The sequence below is a fragment of the Uranotaenia lowii genome, chromosome 2 (genome assembly GCF_029784155.1).
Source record: "Uranotaenia lowii strain MFRU-FL chromosome 2, ASM2978415v1, whole genome shotgun sequence".
Classification (NCBI taxonomy): Eukaryota; Metazoa; Arthropoda; class Insecta; order Diptera; family Culicidae; genus Uranotaenia; species Uranotaenia lowii.
This window is the reverse complement of record NC_073692.1, coordinates 260,638,346-260,657,527: the sequence shown is the minus strand read 5'-3', so window position 1 is coordinate 260,657,527 and position 19,182 is coordinate 260,638,346. Positions and strand designations below refer to the sequence as shown.

Here is a 19,182-nt window from a genome sequence, read left to right as displayed (position 1 = left end):
AACGTTATATGTAGTCATTTGTATTTAAATTGTAGAAAAAAGTGACTTTAGTGACCAAATTTTGAAAAAAGTAACTTTTGAGTGACCAGCTCAAAAAAAGTGACAAAGTTACTAAATAGTGACCAACTTCTAGCCCTGTATATAAATTTTGAACAGGAGCTCACTCCTACGCTCCAGTCAATCGCGGTGGAACTGAACGCGTTAAGAGCTACAGTGAGGAATCCTGGCGTAAACGAGGACCTTATTGATGAATTACGGTCCATTCACGACGCTGTGAAAGCCAAACCGGCCGATCATCAACACGACTCAGGACCAACTCTAGCCGAGGAAATTGCTTCGTCGTCAAGGGTAAATCCATCTACTTCGTCTAGCGGCTGGAGACGAATCGGAAACAAAATGCTTTGGAAACCTCAACAGTACTGGGAAGAATACGACGAGAGGAAACGGAAGCGTGCGGCTCAAGTCAAGGCCGCGGAAAAAGCCAGGCGAAAACAGCATAAAAAACAGCAGCATCAACAAAGACAAAAAGAAATGTTCCTATCAAGAAAACAACAGAAGCAGTCACGAAAACAATCCCCCGTAAAATATTCATCAAAAGCAAGAGCCACTACTGATAAAGAGCTACTGGCTGCCGCAAAAGTCGCGTTTAATAGAAAATCAACTCCGAAAGCGAAGATCCCGACCTTCATCAACTTCCAACGGGGAGAAACATTGAACCCCGGTCCTAGTTCTGCTTCACCAAATGTGCTAAGGCATCGAAAAAGGCCTTCAAATATTCCTGCGCCACCCCCGGTCTCTCCACACCTTCCGAACTCATCAACATACCAGAACAGTAACACGATGACGACAGTGCCACCTGCTCATCCATACGCTACCTTCAATCAGCCATTCACCGCACCTCTAGTTGCACCGTGCTGTCACCACGACCCATCGGCATTATATTTCAACCCGGTAATGTATAACAACCCATATTTTCTGCCGAACCGACGCGTGCCTATGTAAGCACTAGCTCCTCTGTATTTATGAACCAAGCGGATCATGTTACCATTCGTTCGTGCGATCACCCAGTTATCAATAATAAAGAAATTGTGGCATATTGCCAAAACTTTAACAGAATGCGAAGCGCATCTAAACTAAACACAATTCATAAAAATTTAGTAGCAAGTAATTATACTATCATTTTAGGAACCGAAACAAGCTGGGATGATAGTATAAAAAGCGAGGAAATTTTTGGATCGCGTTACAATGTCTACAGAGATGACCGAAATTTCAATTTGTCCGACAAGAAATCAGGCGGAGGCGTTGTAGTAGCAATAAGCTCTGCTTTCGATTCTGAGCTCATTGAAATAACTAAGCACAAAGAATTTGAGCAGGTGTGGGCAAAAGCTCAAATCTTCAAGGAAACTCATATTTTTGGATCGATCTACTTTCCTCCAGAATATGCCAGTAAAGATTATTTCCAAAAGTTTCTACTGAGCATAACAGAACTATTCAAAAGCTTCCAACCCAAATTCAAAATTCACCTGTATGGCGATTTTAATCAATCGAATCTACAATTTTTACCCGATGAAGATAATGAAGCAATCCTTTTACCGATTTTTGGAGATAATGAAACATTACAATTCCTTTTCGACAATCTTGCTACCTTATGTCTTAATCAAATAAATCATGTGAAAAATGCCTGCAATCGCTATCTCGATTTACTGTTTTCAAACTTGACTGATGACTTTTGTATTTTGGAAGCTACTAATCCAATTTGGAAAAATGAGATATTTCATACAGCTATCGAATTTTCAATTATATGTTCTGACAACAAAGGAATACCAGAATACGAATATGAGGAGACCCTTGACTTTTTCCATGCAAATTACACAATGATTAAAACTAAATTACAATCAGTTAATTGGCAATCATCATTTCAAAGCGAAAACCAAACTGTCAATCAGGTAGCTATTTTTTATAACATTCTTGGTAATATCTTGAGTAAATATGTCCCAATAAAAATAAAGCGACGAACGAATAATAACAGAAATCCGCCATGGTTTTCAAAAGAGCTAAAGCATCTTAGAAATAAAAAGCAGAAAGCGCATAAAAACTGGAAAAAGACACCATCGCTAGCTAATAGTTTAGAATATCAAGAAGCATGCAACAAACTAGCCATATGCCTTAATACCTCCTTCGAAGAATATAATAGGAAAACAGAGGAAAACATTAAATCTAACCCAAGAAGCTTCTTCAAGTATGTAAGTTCCAAATTGAAAAGTAATAATTTTCCATCTCGTATGCACTTGGACAGCGCTAACGGTAATAATTCCCATGAAATATGTAATTTGTTTGCCAATTTCTTCCAAAGCGTTTACACCAGTTTTTCGGAAGCCGATCGCGACACTGCGTTTTTCGATTATTTTTCCGACTCAGCATCATTGACTGTGGTAGATTCAATCACCCTTGAGGAAATACACAAATCAATTTGCTCCCTGGATAGCTCCAAAGGGCCCGGGCCTGATGGAATTCCTCCATTACTTTTAAAAAATCTTGTAAATGAGCTAAGTGTGCCCTTGTTTCTATTGTTCAACTCATCGTTGAAATCCGGTGTTTTTCCTCAAGTATGGAAAGAATCTTTTCTTGTACCTATTTTCAAGTCGGGGAAAAAGTCCGACATTAAAAATTACCGGGGTATAGCAATCTTATCGTGCATACCGAAACTTTTTGAAGCAATAGTGAATCAAAAAATATATAATCAAATAAAAACACTCATAACTGAAAAGCAACATGGATTTGTTAAAGGACGATCTACAGCGACTAATTTACTTGAATTCGTTTCTTATAATATCCACTCTATGGATCAAGGAAATTCCGTTCAGGCTCTATACACGGACTTCAGTAAAGCTTTTGATAGAATCGACATCCCTTTGTTAATTTTTAAACTACATAAAAACGGATTCAGTACACAACTGCTGAAATGGATTGAGTCGTATTTGACAAACCGTACACAAATTGTTAGATTCAATGGTTCACTTTCGAAAAGCATCTCCGTTACATCTGGTGTGCCTCAAGGCTCCCATCTCGGTCCCTTATTATTTATCTTATACGTCAATGACATTACTTATTTACTGAACCAGCTAAACGTGCTTATATACGCAGACGATATGAAGCTTTATATGATAGTCAACAACGAAGAAGATTTCAGGGTGTTTCAAAATGAAATAAATATTTTTTACAAATGGTGCAGTAAAAGTCTTCTTGAACTAAACGTGAAAAAATGTTCACATATTGTATTTACAAGGAAAAAATATCCGTCATATGAAATTGTCACATTAGGAAATGAGCCTGTGGAGAGAATCAATAAGATAAGAGATCTAGGTATTATATTGGACTCAAAACTTACTTTTGTAGATCACTATAACTCAGTAATTCAAAAATCAAATAGTATGCTTGGCTTTATAAAACGTTTTAGTTATAATTTTCAAGACCCATATACATTAAAAACATTGTACACAGCTTATGTCCGATCCATACTTGAATACTGCAGCGTTGTGTGGTCCCCCTTTCAAATTTCTCATAAAAACCGTTTAGAATCCATTCAGAAACAATTTGTTCTATTTGCTTTACGAAATCTAGGATGGTCACAGAGCCAATTACCAAGCTACGAATCACGCTGTTTACTAATAAATATTGAACCATTAAGTGTTAGAAGAGAATTTGCTGCAATCTCCTTTGTAAACGACATAATTAATCAGCGTGTTCAATCTACTTATCTACTAAATAAGTTAAACTTTTATTGTCCGAGTCGCCAGTTGAGAACCAGAAATCTGTTTATTTTAACCTCTGCTCGAACTGATTATGGTAAAAATAGTCCAATCAATTGTCTTATGCAGAATTATAATAAAAACTACCAGAACATAGATTTTACTATGTCTAAACAGCAGCTAAAAAGTGCTTTTTACGGCGACAGGCACTTAAGAACCTAATATTGTAGTATTTGAAGTAATATTAAGATTGTACTTCTAGTTTTAAGAATATATATGTAGCCTACGATGTTTGGTGAAATAAATAAATAAATAAATAAATAAATAAATTTAAATTTTTCTAAATCTTAAGAAATTGGAAAAATGTCCTGATATTCATAGGGTAGATAGTTTAATATGATTTGCATCCGTTGCAATAGATAACTCAATTTTTTTCAACTTGGCGTTCAGTTCGGTCTGGTCGAATCCCGGTCATATAGTTCATCCGAAGACCGCATTTCGATTAGAGTTGTGATAAAAAAGTAAGGCTGGAACAAATGGACTTGGTAGGCTGTGACTGTTCATTTATGACGGGTGTTTTTTTTTGCTTCAAATTTTTGCTCCCATTGAAAAAAATATTTTTTGAGAATTCTTATTTCTACCAAGCAATTACGAGTACTTGTGTGTTTTCGAGTAAAGTTAAGTGAAGAAAATGATAAAAATGATTAGAATGTACTTTCAATCAATTATTAATTCAACAGATTGGTGGTAAGATAAGTATTTTTCTATATTAATATGATACATTTTTCTTAAATTTGTTATTTTTGTTAAAAATCAAGCCACTGCACAATGGGGAAAAAAGTGTACAAACCGCGAAGAAATTCAATATCTTTCGTGCTACATGACCCAAATCTATGGAAATATACTTTCCTTTTGTGAAAATTTCCGGTGAATCGATTGGACATAGTTTCAAACTCCAGACAAGCTTACGAAAGGAGATATAGTGCCTTTTTAACCCCTAATTCCCCTATATTTTGTAAACATTCCAAACAAACACTGAGGAATCGTATGAAGGCTGTTCTGGCCACCGCACGCTTCAGAAAATGGAGTTATGGCTGTTTTTACCCTCAATTCCCCTATATTTTTCGATTATTTCATAAAAAAGCAAATTCGAACTTGAAGATTTTGAACCAAATGGGTTGTATCTTGTGTGATTTTTTGCGAGAAATCGAATGAATGCTGTTTGAGCCCCCGCACGCTTTGGAAAGTGGAGTTATGGCTGTTTTACCCTAAATTCCCCTAAGTTTTTCAAATTGTTAAGAAAATGCATGTTCGGACTTGAAAACTTTGAATCTTTTGGGACATATCTTGTGTGATTTTTTCCGAGGAATCCAATAAAGGCTGTTTGAGCCACCGCACGCTTTGGAAAATGAAGTTATGGCTGTTTTTACCCTCAATTCCCCTACATTTTTCAATAATTTAAGAAAAAAGCATGTTCGGACTTGAAAAATTTGAACCAAATGGAATGAATCCTATGTGATTTTTTCCGAGGAATCCAACGAAGTCTATTTGAGCCACCGCACGGATAAGGAACAGGAGTTATGGCTGTTTTACCCTCAATTGCTCAACATTTTTGAAATAGCTCAAAAAAAGCATGTTGAGACCAGATAATTATGAACCAAAAGTAAAGTATTTTGTGGAGTTTTTTCCGAGGAATTGAATGAAGGCTGTTTGAGCCGCCGCACGCTTCGGAAAATGAAGTTATGGCTGTTTTACCTTCAATTCCCCTACATTTTTCAAATTGTTAAGAACACGCACGTTCGGACTTGAAAATTTTGAATCTTTTGGGACGTATCTTGTGTGATTTTTTCCGAGGAATCCAATGGAGCCTGTTTGAGCCGACGCACGCTTTGGAAAATTGAGTTATGGCTGTTTTTACCCTCAATTCCCTTACAGTTTTCAATGGTTTCAGAAAAAATCATGTTCGGACTTGAAAATTTTGAACCAAATGGGTTGTATCTTATGTAATTTTTTTCAAGGAATCCAACGAAGCCTATTTGAGCCACCGCACGGATTGGAAACAGAAGTTATGGCTGTTTTACCCTCAATTTACCTAATTTTTCAAATAGCTCAAAAAAAGCATGTTCGGACTCGAAAATTTTGAACCAAATGGAACGTATCATGTGTGATTTTTTTCGGGGAATGCAACGAAGCCTATATGACACACCGCACACATCGGAAACAGGAGTTATGGCTGTTTTACCCTCAATTCCCTTTTTTTTTCAAAAAGTTCAGAAAACCCATGATCGGACTTGAAAATTTTGAACTAAACGAGACTTATCTTATGCAATTTTTTCCGAGGAATCCAATGAAGCCTGTTTGAGCCACCTCACGCTTTGAAATAGTGAGTTATGGCTGTTTTTACCCTCGATTCCCCTACATTTTTCAATGATTTCAGAAAAATTTAGGGGAATTGAGGGTATAAACAGCCATAACTCACTATTTCAAAGCGTGCGGTGGCTCAAACAGGCTCCATTGGATTCATCAGAAAAAATTGCATAAGATAAGTCTCATTTAGTTCAAAATTTTCAAGTCCGATCATGATTTTTCTTAACTTTTTGAAAAAATGAAAGGGAATTGAGGGTAAAACAGCCATAACTTCTGTTTCCAATCCGTGCGGTGGCTCAAATAGGCTTCGTTGGATTCCTTGGAAAAAAATACATGAGATACAACCCATTTGGTTCAAAATTTTCTAGTCCGAACATAATTTTTTTCTGAAACCATTGAAAACTGTAAGGGAATTGAGGGTAAAAACAGCCATAACTTCATTTTCCAAAGCGTGCGGTGGCTCAAACAGGCTCCATTGGATTCCTCGGAAAAAATTACACAGGATACGTCCCAAAAGATTCAAAATTTTCAAGTCCGAACGTGCGTTTTCTTAACAATTTGAAAAATGTAGGGGAATTGAAGGTAAAACAGCCATAACTTCATTTTCCGAAGCGTGCAGCGGCTCAAACAGCCTTCATTCGATTCCTTGGAAAAAACTCCACAAAATACTTTACTTTTGGTTCATAATTATCTGGTCTCAACATGCTTTTTTTGAGCTATTTCAAAAATGTTGGGCAATTGAGGGTAAAACAGCCATAACTCCTGTTCCTTATCCGTGCGGTGGCTCAAATAGACTTCGTTGGATTCCTCGGAAAAAATCACATAGGATTCATTCCATTTGGTTCAAATTTTTCAAGTCCGAACATGCTTTTTTCTTAAATTATTGAAAAATGTAGGGGAATTGAGGATAAAAACAGCCATAACTTCATTTTCCAAAGCGTGCGGTGGCTCAAACAGCTTTTATTGGATTCCTCGGAAAAAATCACACAAGATACGTCCCAAAAGATTACAAATTTTCAATTCCGAACATGCTTTTAATTAACAATTTGAAAAATTGAGGGGAATTCAGGGTAAAACAGCCATAACTCCATTTTTCAAAGCGTGCGGGGGCTCAAACAGCATTCATTCGATTTCTCGGAAAAAAATCACACAAAATACAACCCATTTGGTTCAAAATTTTCAAGTTCAAATTTGCTTTTTTATGAAATAATTGAAAAATATAGGGGAATTGAGGGTAAAAACAGCCATAACTCCATTTCTTGAAGCGTGCGGAGGCCAGAACAGCCTTCATACGATTTCTCAGAAAAAATTACACTTGATAGGTCTTTTTTTCGTTCAAAATTTCCTGGTTCGAATCAGTGTTTTTCTGGAATGTTTACAAAATATAGGGGAATCACGGGTTAAAAAGGCACTATATCTCTGTTCGTAAGCTTGTGCGGCGTTTGAAACTATGTTCAATCGATTTTCCGGAAATTTTCACAAAAGGAAAGTATATTTCCATAGATTTAGGTCATGTAGCACGAAAGATATTGAATTTCTTCGCGGTTTGTACACTTTTTTCCCCATTGTGCACTGATTGAGACGTTTTTTTTTTGGAAATGGCGGCAGAAATAGTTTTTCAGGCATTATTTTTTTCAACCAGGAGAAATATTTCATCTTGTTGATGAATATTTTCATACAAGTTATTTAGTCGATAGAAGCTAGGAGAGGAAGACTGAAATTCGCTGGATCGTTTTTTTTACTGTTCGACAAAAAGTCAGGTATTTTCAAAAAGATAAGTAATCGTTCAAAATTATTACTTTCGATGATAGATTTCGTATAGAAAGTTATAAATACCAGTTGTTTACGCGCTAAATTTAAGTTTTCGAGTTGGTTGCACCAGTATCAAAAGTAAACATCGAAATCGATTACACCAGCTAGATTATCCAATGCCAGTTTGCCAACTCTGTCGTAACTATAATGTTTTGAACTATATAAAAATGTTGTTCGATCTATGGGAACTACCAAAACCTAATTCTATTAATTTGACTTTTTTAAGAACAACCGTTAATAAATCAGTTTTTTTTATCAGCTTCAAAAACTTCAACGAAATTTGTGCGAATTAACACGCATAAACCTACAAGAATGTGTCATTACAAAACAAAACCTAATTAAATAATTGTTAAATGCAAAACAAGTGATTGTCAGCATTGAAAAAGTTTTATAAAAAATCACTCTATAAGAATGTAAAATTTGAACCTTCGCACTGGTCGGTAGGTTGATGAGATAAATTTGACGTTTAATGGATTTTTTTCTTTTTTTAATCAGTCTTCCTGCCCCCCCCAGGTATTACCAAAATCGAATTTATCGAAAATTAGAGGGATCATTCAACTACTCAACTACATTCAAAAATCACTGGATAAACACTGCGCGTAACGTTAAGTTATGACAAGAAACAAAACCATTCTCAAGAACTGTCATGAATCAATTACAGGAACAATCAAGAAGTGACCAAAAAGTATTTAAAAAGAAGTTGAACGGAACACGATTTCTGTTTCCCATTAATGGCTTGGTTACAGTCTTTTATTCATTTCGGCCGAACGTGGATTCGAGGGGTAGATAGACCTGGACATGAGAGTTGAGTTTCGCTAGCTAGGAGAAATCGACTTACCGATTGCCGAGAAGCACTGAGCTCTGGGTGCCCTCCGGCACCCACATAACGTCACCGCCGTCGGTTCTGCATTCTTGTCCGCCTTGGACGAGGCGGTCGAAAAGCACAATGATGGACTTTGTGGCCTGGATTGGGTGGTGCTGCTACCGATAAAGTTAGGAACTTGGAGTGGTGGCTTTGTGTTCATATTTTCTTCTGTTTGTTTGTGTGATTTTTCGTGTTTGGTTTCGTCTCGGAGGACGATCTTCAAGAGGACTGGCTGTAGGCGTCAATTTGGTTTTTCTTTGGTGTTTTCCTTCTTTCAAGAATTTACACGGTTTGTTAGCTTGGTCTTTTTTCCACCACCGGACACACAATATTTTTCACAATTCAGCAGATTTTTTTCTTTCTCTCCCTCTGTAATTCACTTTTTGTACAGACACGCTTTCCGGTTGCGCTTGTCAGGTGAAAAAGAAAAGTAGCGTCTAAAAAGTCTTATCAAAGCAACATGTCTAATTCGATTAAATCTGTTGCATAACTCAATTTCCACTAACTAGTTTATATTCACAACCTCTCGTTTGCTTTTGCCGCGCTGTTGTTGATGAAGATGACAAAGATGGTGATGAGGATGCTGCTGATGTTGCAATTTGGAATGCTTCATGCTTGCTCGTGACGATGTTGCGGGCAAAGACTAATTTCAATCTGGTGCTGCTTGCTGATGAACTTGTCCATATGACTTTTTTTTTCTCCCTATCTGCCTTTGGATTCCACTTTCTGCTGTCTATTTCCGTTTCGGAACCTACAGTTTACAACAGGTCGGAAAAGTGTATTGAATATTCATATTTGACATAAGGCAACGATTAAACTTCCCCATACAGTTAGCTATCCTTCGTCGTATGGATGATTCTGCTTGTTCCGTCCAGTGAAAGGATGAAGTTTTGTCTGAAAAGAGAGAGAGATAGAAAATAATTTTATAATCAGCGAGAGCAAAGCTTGGGCATTGCATGAATATTGAATAAGGCTATTAATTACTTAGGATTAAAATAGTGCGCATGGCTAGACTTATTTTTTTCTCTAAGTCTGGCAAGAAAGCTACAAATTGATAGTAAGAAAATCTCTAAGGATTTGAAATTTGAATTAAACAAAAAATCGTTTCATTTTTATTTGTATTTTCTTATCAATTTTCCAGTTGTTTTTGTTAGATGTAGATTATAACTGATAGGAGATTCAAAAAGTATTAACCCTTTCCTTTCCATGGTAGCACAGGTGTTCCACAATTGCATTTGAACTGGGCGCTTTGAATCAACATAATAATAATCAACATAAAGTCCTTATATGATGTTCAATAATTTGACAAGTTTTCATAATTATCCTTAAAAAATACTGACGTGCAGAAGGTGGCTTATGCAAACAGAATCCAAATATGGTTTACTTAGATTTCAAACAAAACATATGAATTTTCGAGTAAGAAGAGTGCATCACTGGGTATACACTGAGAACAAAACGCACTTTTAACTTGTTGAGCTTTTTATCAAAAAGTATCCACAGATTTAGAATCAAAATATTGAAAGTTATGTGAATTTTTTAAAAAACGTTTTATTTAGTTTTGCCTGGCGGTCATTGTTCAAGTCAGAAAATAAAATTTCAAAATTTTCAATTGAACATTGGGCTGAGTCGAATAGAGGTCATTTTTGAATTTCGCAAACCCTGGGATCTAGAAAACTTCATTTTAGTTTAAACTCATCCATGATTTTTTGCAGAATTTTTAAGTAACGTTTACTTGAGTAAATTTGAACTTTAAGGTTTGTATGGGAAAATTTAATATTATGAATTGAAGGATCAACATTATTTATGTTACTTCTGTGACGTTGAGCTTATGGATTTCGAGCCAATTTTGAGTTCTCTAAAGAAAAGAAGCATTGAAAAACAATAAATTCAGTTGACTTGTGCTGGGTGTCTAGCCAAGTATAATCCTATTTGCCGCTGGCAAATTGGCACAAATGCCATAGGCAGACTTGTTTCCACAGAAAATATGAAAATTATATCGTGTTTTCAGAACAACATATTAAATTTTCTCATACAAACCTGAAACTTCATTTTCATCAGTAGGCGTTGGCCGAATCGGAGCGCACGTGTTTTTTTCTTCATGTCGCGAAAATTTTGAAAGTTTTAACTATCGAAAGTGAAAAACTAGGTTTTTTGCAGTGCAGTAAAGAAAAACGGAGATCAAAACGGCAACATACAATGCGAATGCATTTCGGAAGAGAGGTAAAAAAGCCTAAGGATTTTGAAGTTTTCATTTTTTTTTCGTGATAATTGTATTACAAGTGATATGTTGCTAGGCGTGTATCAAGATGTCAAGGAATATTCAGTTTTTGTGAAGTTCCAGGACCAAAAAGTGCTACAAGAAGTTCTCCAGAAGCCACCTCGCAACTCGTTTTTCGACTATGATGATTGCACCAGAATCCAGATCACGCTGTCGGAAGCAAACCATTTGTTCCGTTACGTTAGAATGTTCGGACTACATCCAGAAGTACATGACTCGGAGATTTCAAAGGAACTTGAAAAATACGGGACAAAACATCAGCTAGTTCGTGAAAGATACGCCGTTGAAACAGGATTTCCTATATGGTCTGGTATGCGAGGTAGCCATATGGAGATTCTCCCAGAAATTCCAGCGAGTCTCCACATCAATCACGTTCAAGTGAGGATTTACTACGATGGGTTGCAGGCCAAATGTTTTGGTTGCGGAGCAACAGATCATTCCAAGGCATCGTCGGTAAACAAACGTTTGTGGCGTTGTTGGATCGCATTCTCTCCCTTCAACATCCGAAGGTGAGGTGAGAGCGAGCTTTCGAGACACTACCTTGCTAGGAAAAGGTTTGCGCAGTAACAAAGGAGTGCCCAAGGGTATTCCCACAGAGGAAAAAGCTCCGATGGAAGGCACTCGGAACCAGTCGACTAGTCGCTCCGATCGTATTGCTGCTAATGATAACACAGATGCAGGCTGGTGCTATTGCCGTTGAGGAAAAAGATGAAAACGATCAACAGGAAACGAGGAAACGTGGTTCGAGTGTAAATAATAGCAACAAAAAAGGAACGGAATCTGAAAACTCATCAACCGAAACAGCATGAGAAAGCAATGACCATGCCACCGGCACCAAGCATTTTGGGGAGACAAATACTACGGTCCCGATCGAAGAAAAAGCAAATCAAGCTCAATCTAGGTTAAGCTTAGAGTGGGAATGGGCATCTTCATTTCTTTCTTTGTTTTTGTAGTTTAGATAACTTATTTGTGAAAGAAAGATTAGAAAATAGTTTGTCAAAGATACGAAATGGATGTATAGAACAGCTTAAAATTTCTCTTCTTTAAGTGACAGTTCGTGTTTTGAGCTCGTGCTAGTCGGACGTAAACCGCTAGCTGGAGCTTCTATTGTAAACGTTATTGCTCTTCGTACAGAGATTTTGAAGATCGAAGTGCTCGAGTAGTGTTCAGAAAAAGGAAGATGGCGAATTTAGAATTGAAATCAAATTCTATACGTATTCGTTTTCCAAAAGGTTGCCCAGAACCAAGTGATGCACGGATCTTTGAGTATATGAAAACTAAACTGTGCCTTAAACCTGACGATTTACTCGCCATGTATAAGGAAAAAATGGAACTTTCGGTAATAATTAAATTCAAGCCGGAATTTGATGTGCCTAGTTTTATGCGGAGCCAACAAGATAAAATCGATTTTTTTCTTGACGAGCACCAGAAGTGTAAAGTGGAGTTATCTCTTGCCAACGCTGTTGTACGCTACGTTAGACTGTTCAACTTGCCACCTGAGATTGACGATCAAGAAGTTTGGATTGCTATGTCAAGATTTGGAAAGGTACAACGGACCGTTCGTGAAAGATACGGAGCCGATACAGGTTTCCCCATATGGAATTCTGTTCGAGGGGTGTATATGGAAATAGCAGATGGTGTCGAAATTCCAGTTTCAGTTCATATACGAAACATACGAGCACGTGTTTATCACGAGGGCCTTGCCAACAAGTGTTTTCAGTGTGGTGGTATTGGGCATCTTAAAGCAGATTGTTCGGTCAAACGATCGGGAAACAATAGTTTGAAACCTTCTGGTGATGCTGAAAAAGATAACGTGGTCGTAAGATCTGATCAAACGGAACTCACTTACAGTAAAGTCACAAGCACATGGACTAAAGAGAGAGCTCGCAATTCCCCTCATGTGACTACAGAGAATGTAGTTACTCAGAGTGAGCTTACCAAGAGCTCAGCCATGCATAAGCCACTGGAAAAGCAGGTACTGAGTGATTTGTCTTTAACGACAAAGGCTGTGGAAAATTTGAATACGTCTTCATCTAAAGCAGGAGAACATACCATGAAACAACCAACGCCGGCTAACGAACACGCGGAAACGTCACAAAGTAGTTTGAAGCGAGACAGAAAGGGTGAGAAACGCGGAACAACAAAAGAACATCCATCAAGTTCGAACGACGCTTCGGAATCAGAAAGTGAAACGGAGAAACAAAACGTTACTACCATTAGCGGAGCTCAGTCATTACTCACCAGAAACCAGAAAAAACAAATCAAGATACGCACCAGCACAGGAATCGCTAGTAATAAACCAAATTTGACTGATTTAGTAGATGGATCAAGAACAAAAGAATCGAAAAAATAATCTACTTAGTTAGTTATTTAGAATCAAACTTTTGTAATCATGATTTGAAATTATAATATTGTAAACCCGAACAGTAGTTTTAAATAAATAATCCTATATTGAAAAAAAAAAAAAAAAAAAAAAAAAAAAAAAAAAAAAAAAAAAAAAAAAAAAAAAAAAAAAAAGTGACTATTTAAACCTAAGGAAACAATTGTAATCATACAAAACGAGTTTGGCTCCTTAAAACCTGAAGGTATGAGCCGTTTCAAATAAAGAAATTACAAAAAAAGCCCAGATTTATCTACTGAATCATTTAAGAAGAATTTAATTATGAATTTTTTTTTATCTAGAATCAATATTCCTCTTATAAAAACGTGAAAAACTTCGTGGGATGAAAAGGGTTATACTTTTGTCTTTATATTATGTTTATGCTATCTTTTCATTGTCAATGTGTCGTTTGGTTGGTTGGTAACATAAAGCCGAAACAAATATCAAATTCTTCTTTATTTTCAACTCCAAGTGACAAAAGAAGGATTTCAAATTAGTTCCATTTCCAGCTTTATTCTCCATATGTACCCACATATTGTAAGTACGGACTCATCAGTTAGATCCCTCTTTACGTGCTGACCCTGCCACAACTGAATCTCTGAACTGGATCGATTTACGAGCTAACGCGAGGATATTTTCCCCGATAATAACCAAAACTTTCGAGGAACCATCAATAACCATTCATTTCAGCACCTTTTCGAGATCGAATAAGACGAAGCCCCATTCATTTTATTGTTTTTGGGGAACCGACCTTATCGTTGGGGGATCTGTTTTCTATCCCAGCGCATTTTTTATGGTTTTGCGCTTGGAAACTTCAAGGGATTCAATTAGAAACGAACCCATTTTGCGGGCTATTATTTATGGCTCAATCAAAAGCGGTCCATTTTCCCTCCGTCCGTCGAAGAGCTTCGGAAGAACAAAGAACCAGAAGAAAAACATACCGCGACAAGGTGAAGCAGCAGTAACAGCGAAAGTAAAGCACTAACAGCAGAAGCATCATAATAAATGGTATGATGTATCGATTCTCGCGTGAGATCGTTATTTTTCCACTTTTTTCCACATCGTATCATACCTTTGTATATATATTTTCACATCATCATCAACATCCGCCAAAACAGTTCCTCTGACTGGAACAGAGGCGCAGCTTCTGGGAACGGAAACTCCTTTTTGATGTTTTGAAACGAAGCTGATAAATTACGAATTGAATGAAACGAACGCCATGGAAATCAGCAGTGGAATAACAATATTATTTTTTTTCCAAGTTTCCAATTTCATATGAATCAACGAATCGAGAACTTACATCGGAATAATCACTGAGTCTGATATCTGATAGTTTGGTGATTATACAGAAATTTAAAAGCACTTTTCTTTGTCAAACGATAGAGATGATTGTATCCCATTTATCCGAATACTTTTGCCCAGAATGAATTTTCCCTAAAATGATAAATACCCGAAATCAAACCCCAGAATGAACCATTTCCCAGAAAAAAATCCCCTCCATTTACCACAACTTTTTCCCCAGAATGAACTATTTTCCAGATTTTTTTCCCCAGAATGGAACAATTCCCCAGAATGGCACACTCAAACATTCAGTCAGCGAAACTTTAAGTGATGAAATGAATCCAACTGTGCAAGTTGAAATTTCAGGGAATAAATTAGATGAAAATGTAAAAAAATGAAAATGTGTAAAAAACATGCAAAAGAAATGCGCCGAGGCATGCTGACGGACAATCGTGAGGTGATATAAAGGTGGAAGGAGCACTTCGATGAACACCAGAACGGCGTACATGCAGGAGACCAAGACGGTTTGGGAAGATACGTTGCCAGCGTAGCCAACGACGAAGAGGAGCCATTCCCAACGATGAGTGAAGCCATTCGCCAGCTGAATAGAAACAAGTTGGCTGGGAAGGATGGCATCGCAGCTGAACTCATCAAAATGGGCCCGGAAAAGTTGGCCGATTGCCTACACCGGTTGATAGTCCGGATCTGGGACATAGAACAGCTACCGGTGGAGTGGAAGGAGGGGGTGATATGCCCCATCAACAAGAAGGGCGACAAACTGGACTGTGAGAACTACCGAGCGATCACTGTGCTCAATGCCGTCTACAAAGTGTTGTCCCGAATCCTACTCTGCCGCCTAACGCCACAAGCGAACAGATTCGTGGGAAGTCATCAGGCCGGCTTCATGGATGGACGGTCAAAGACGGACCAGATATTCACATTACGGCAAATCCTCCAAAAATTCTGGGAACACCAAGTCCCTACGCACCATCTATTCATCGACTTTAAAGCCTCATACGACTCGATCGACCGTAACGAGCTATGGAAAATCATGGACGAGAACGGCTTGAAATTGACGAAATTGACAATAAATAAAAAATGACAAGAGGAATTGACGTAATTTTTTTTTCAAAAAATAGTTTGAAGAAGGGCTTTAATTCGTAAAGTTTTTTTTTGTGCCGAGTATCCACTTTGGTAATGTTCAAGGGTGCCGTAACCGTCTCGGCGACTCAACTGTTGAATTGTCGATATATTATCATACATTTATTAAACATTCATCATCTTACCTTTTGGTATTTTAAAAATTCTTTTTTTTTTAACAAATATAAATTTAATGGAGCTTTTACACATGGTCACGCGGTGTTTTTTCTTTAACTATACATGGGGGTGGTCCAATAAAGGAATCAAAACATGGAGCTTAAAACAATCCATGGCCTGCCTAAGTGATATGGAACAGCTTTGACGAGGACAGCAGGAGCTAAATAAATGTCATACTTTGAGTTTATATTGTAAAAAATTCATTAGTTTTAGAACAATTTAATGCTAATACCAAATACAACCAACGATTTTTTGAGCCAATGGCAACAAAATTCAAAATTTTCCGAGGTGCAGAGAATTTAAGAGCTGGTTTTTACAAATTTGTGGTGATGAATTTCTTCTATCAGCTCTCTTTTCTTTAGATTCTAGGGTTTATTTTCTATCGTTGATCTTAGAAAAAGAATTAATATAATTCGAAATGTCGGATGAAGAACATAAAGTGATCGAAAGCCAACATAACCTCAAACATCACCTTCCTTTGGAAAACAAAACTAGTAAAACGATGGTAAATTCCTACAACCAAATGGACAATAATAACGGTACCGAAGCATAACATTTGCTAAAAACATACGCTATTAAAAACCGAAAATTGGGAAACACTACGACCAGGAAAGACTTCCTGATAAAATGCCCCAAACAGAAATAGTTACAAGCTTTTCAATTGAATTTTCTAAAAATTGTACACTGAACCCAAATTCACTCTTAAAATACACATGATATTTCACTCAAAAACAAGGATCCAGTGATTTTCTTCCATTCAAGTGCGACATATATATTTCACTTGGCAGTAACTTAAATTTCAAGTGAATTCATCCACATTCACTTCAGTCATTACTTGAATTTGAAGTGAGAAAAAATATTCACTTCCCCATCACTTGAATTTCAAGTGAATGTCAGGTTGTAATTGTGTTTATTTTCAGAGTTCAAAACGGCAAATTCTAAAGAGCAGCGTTTAAGGGGGGGGGGGGGGGGTCTAACGGGTATAAAAAAACACCATTTTCACGATTTTTTTTCTAGAGCTATCGTTCAAACAAATGTATTTAAATTTTTTGCATTATACAAAGCATTGTTAAAAGAACATTTAGCAATTTTTCCGTAGAAAAATATTGGAAAATGAGACGGTGACGGAGCACTTTCGAGGATGCCTTTTAGAAAACAGGATTTGCGGTGGACACTGTATCTCAGCATAGAATCATCTGAAGTCAAAAAATCAGAGCCAAATATTTCTCCCGCCTTGAACCCACATCTTGCGCCCTGAAATGATGGGAATACAACGAAAATGATGATGATCAATTCCCTTCATTCCGATAGACTTAATTTATTGTAATAAAGTTATCTTTTAATGATTGCAAAGGATGACGACATAATTTCTCGCACCATAAGCTGTTTTTTGAAAGTATATTATTTTTATTTAAAATTTGAAAAATCGAGCAGTAAATGTACAAATGTTAACATTTTTCGAGGTCGTAAAAAATTTTACCCAGTATGACGGATTGGCTTGATAATATTTCCTACAAACTTTTTACTAGTTTCCTCATGCTATACCAACACTGTTGGTGATAAAACATTTTTCGAACAATCTCTCAATTTTTTTAAATAAATATTTTTATAATTCAGTTAGGTGTCTGCGGTAAAATTCAACAAAATGCAATTCTAACCTTGTGAATCTCGTTTCCATGTGCTGGAATATGAATGTTTTGCATCACGCGTTTGTAAGCATTGAAATTGCATTCATCCAAACATATATTTTTATGATTACAGCTTGTAGAATTTTGGTAGTATTATTTAACCCCTAAATGTATGCAGCATCATTATTTTCTGAAAGAAATAGTTTTTACAGACCAAAAAATTAGAGCAATTGATGTTTTCGTGCGTAATGGTTTTTAAAGCAACGCAAATATATTACAAACTATAAATTTTCATACGAGTTCATAAGATTTTTTATTATAAACAAAGTTTTTTGCAAGTTACCTCATTTTATAAGGAGGGTTAAAATTGCATGTTTTTAGAAAATTTAAAAATAACTAAAGAAACCAATAATTTTTCTAACCACGCCAATTTGATGTCCCACTATCCTTAAAACTTTTGATGCATAAGAGGTAGGAATAACTGTGAACATAAGTTTTTAAGAAGCCATTGAAGTTGAAAATTGTTGCATGATGCCCTAGTTGACGGTATTTTTCAACATAAATTTTCATCTAATCGATTTCCTGAAATTTCAACTTACACAGTTGGATTCATTTCTTCACAAAAAAGTTGTATGGCACTTCATAAATACCTACATTCAATATTTCTGCTGTATTTTTTCTAGGAAACTCACCACTGAGATGAGATCCTGATCATTTTTTTTCTTTACAGCTGTACTTCTGAAAGAATGACAGCTGAAAAGTTAAACTTCATGTTAAGTCAATAATTTCATTCGATGCTTCCAGTTCATCAGAAGACGTGTTTGTTTGAGGCCTTCAGAGATAAACATATATTCTTAGGAATCTGAAATTCAAAATTTAACAACTTTTAAAATTGTAACATATTTGAAGCTTTATATATCAACTTTCAAATTTAGAAAACAGTAGTAGGATACATTAACTTAGACATCATTCTTGATAATCTAATGAAAATTTTTTTCTTGTAGATCAATATAAATCCGATGATCAAAGCTCTCTCAGTTTACGGTTAATGTTTTAGGCTTTCAAAACCAGAGATAACTAGAATTTTCATTATGAACTTCACACAACAGGAGCAGATGCTTGCCCAATTTAAATACTTTCGCAAACCCACCCTCGAATACGAACTTGAAACTACTAGAAATCCTGCCACGAGCAAGGGACATGTAAGAATTTGTCCTTTAAGTTTATTCAAAAAAAAGCTCAACACTGGGTTGAGCTTGCAAGCCTTGGAACTGAATACTGAACTTTTTGTTCGCGATTAAATTGAACTGACTTAGATTCCCAAAGAAGGATTCGCTGCGCAGTTCGGACGTCTACATTCTTTTTCCCGTCAATTAATTTTTTTAAACAAACACAAACAGAAAGAGGATCTTAATGAAACTCGACGTTTCATCGAAGAGATTCAACTTACTAAGCGTATTTTAGCCGAGGATATGACGGCTAGCATTTTAAAAATGCTAAAATCA

General features: G+C 36.5%; 1 protein-coding gene across 1 annotated transcript in view; it reads right to left on the bottom strand.

Annotated features, from left to right (window-relative positions):
• The window catches only part of LOC129749181 (TWiK family of potassium channels protein 7), a 613,556-nt gene that overhangs the window by 95,098 nt on the left and 499,276 nt on the right, over window positions 1–19,182 (bottom strand). Inside the window, exon 4 of the mRNA XM_055744106.1 lies at window positions 8,767–9,687. Coding sequence (XP_055600081.1) covers window positions 8,767–8,953 — 187 coding nt within the window. The 5' untranslated portion in view covers window positions 8,954–9,687. The remainder of the gene's footprint in view (window positions 1–8,766; window positions 9,688–19,182) is intronic.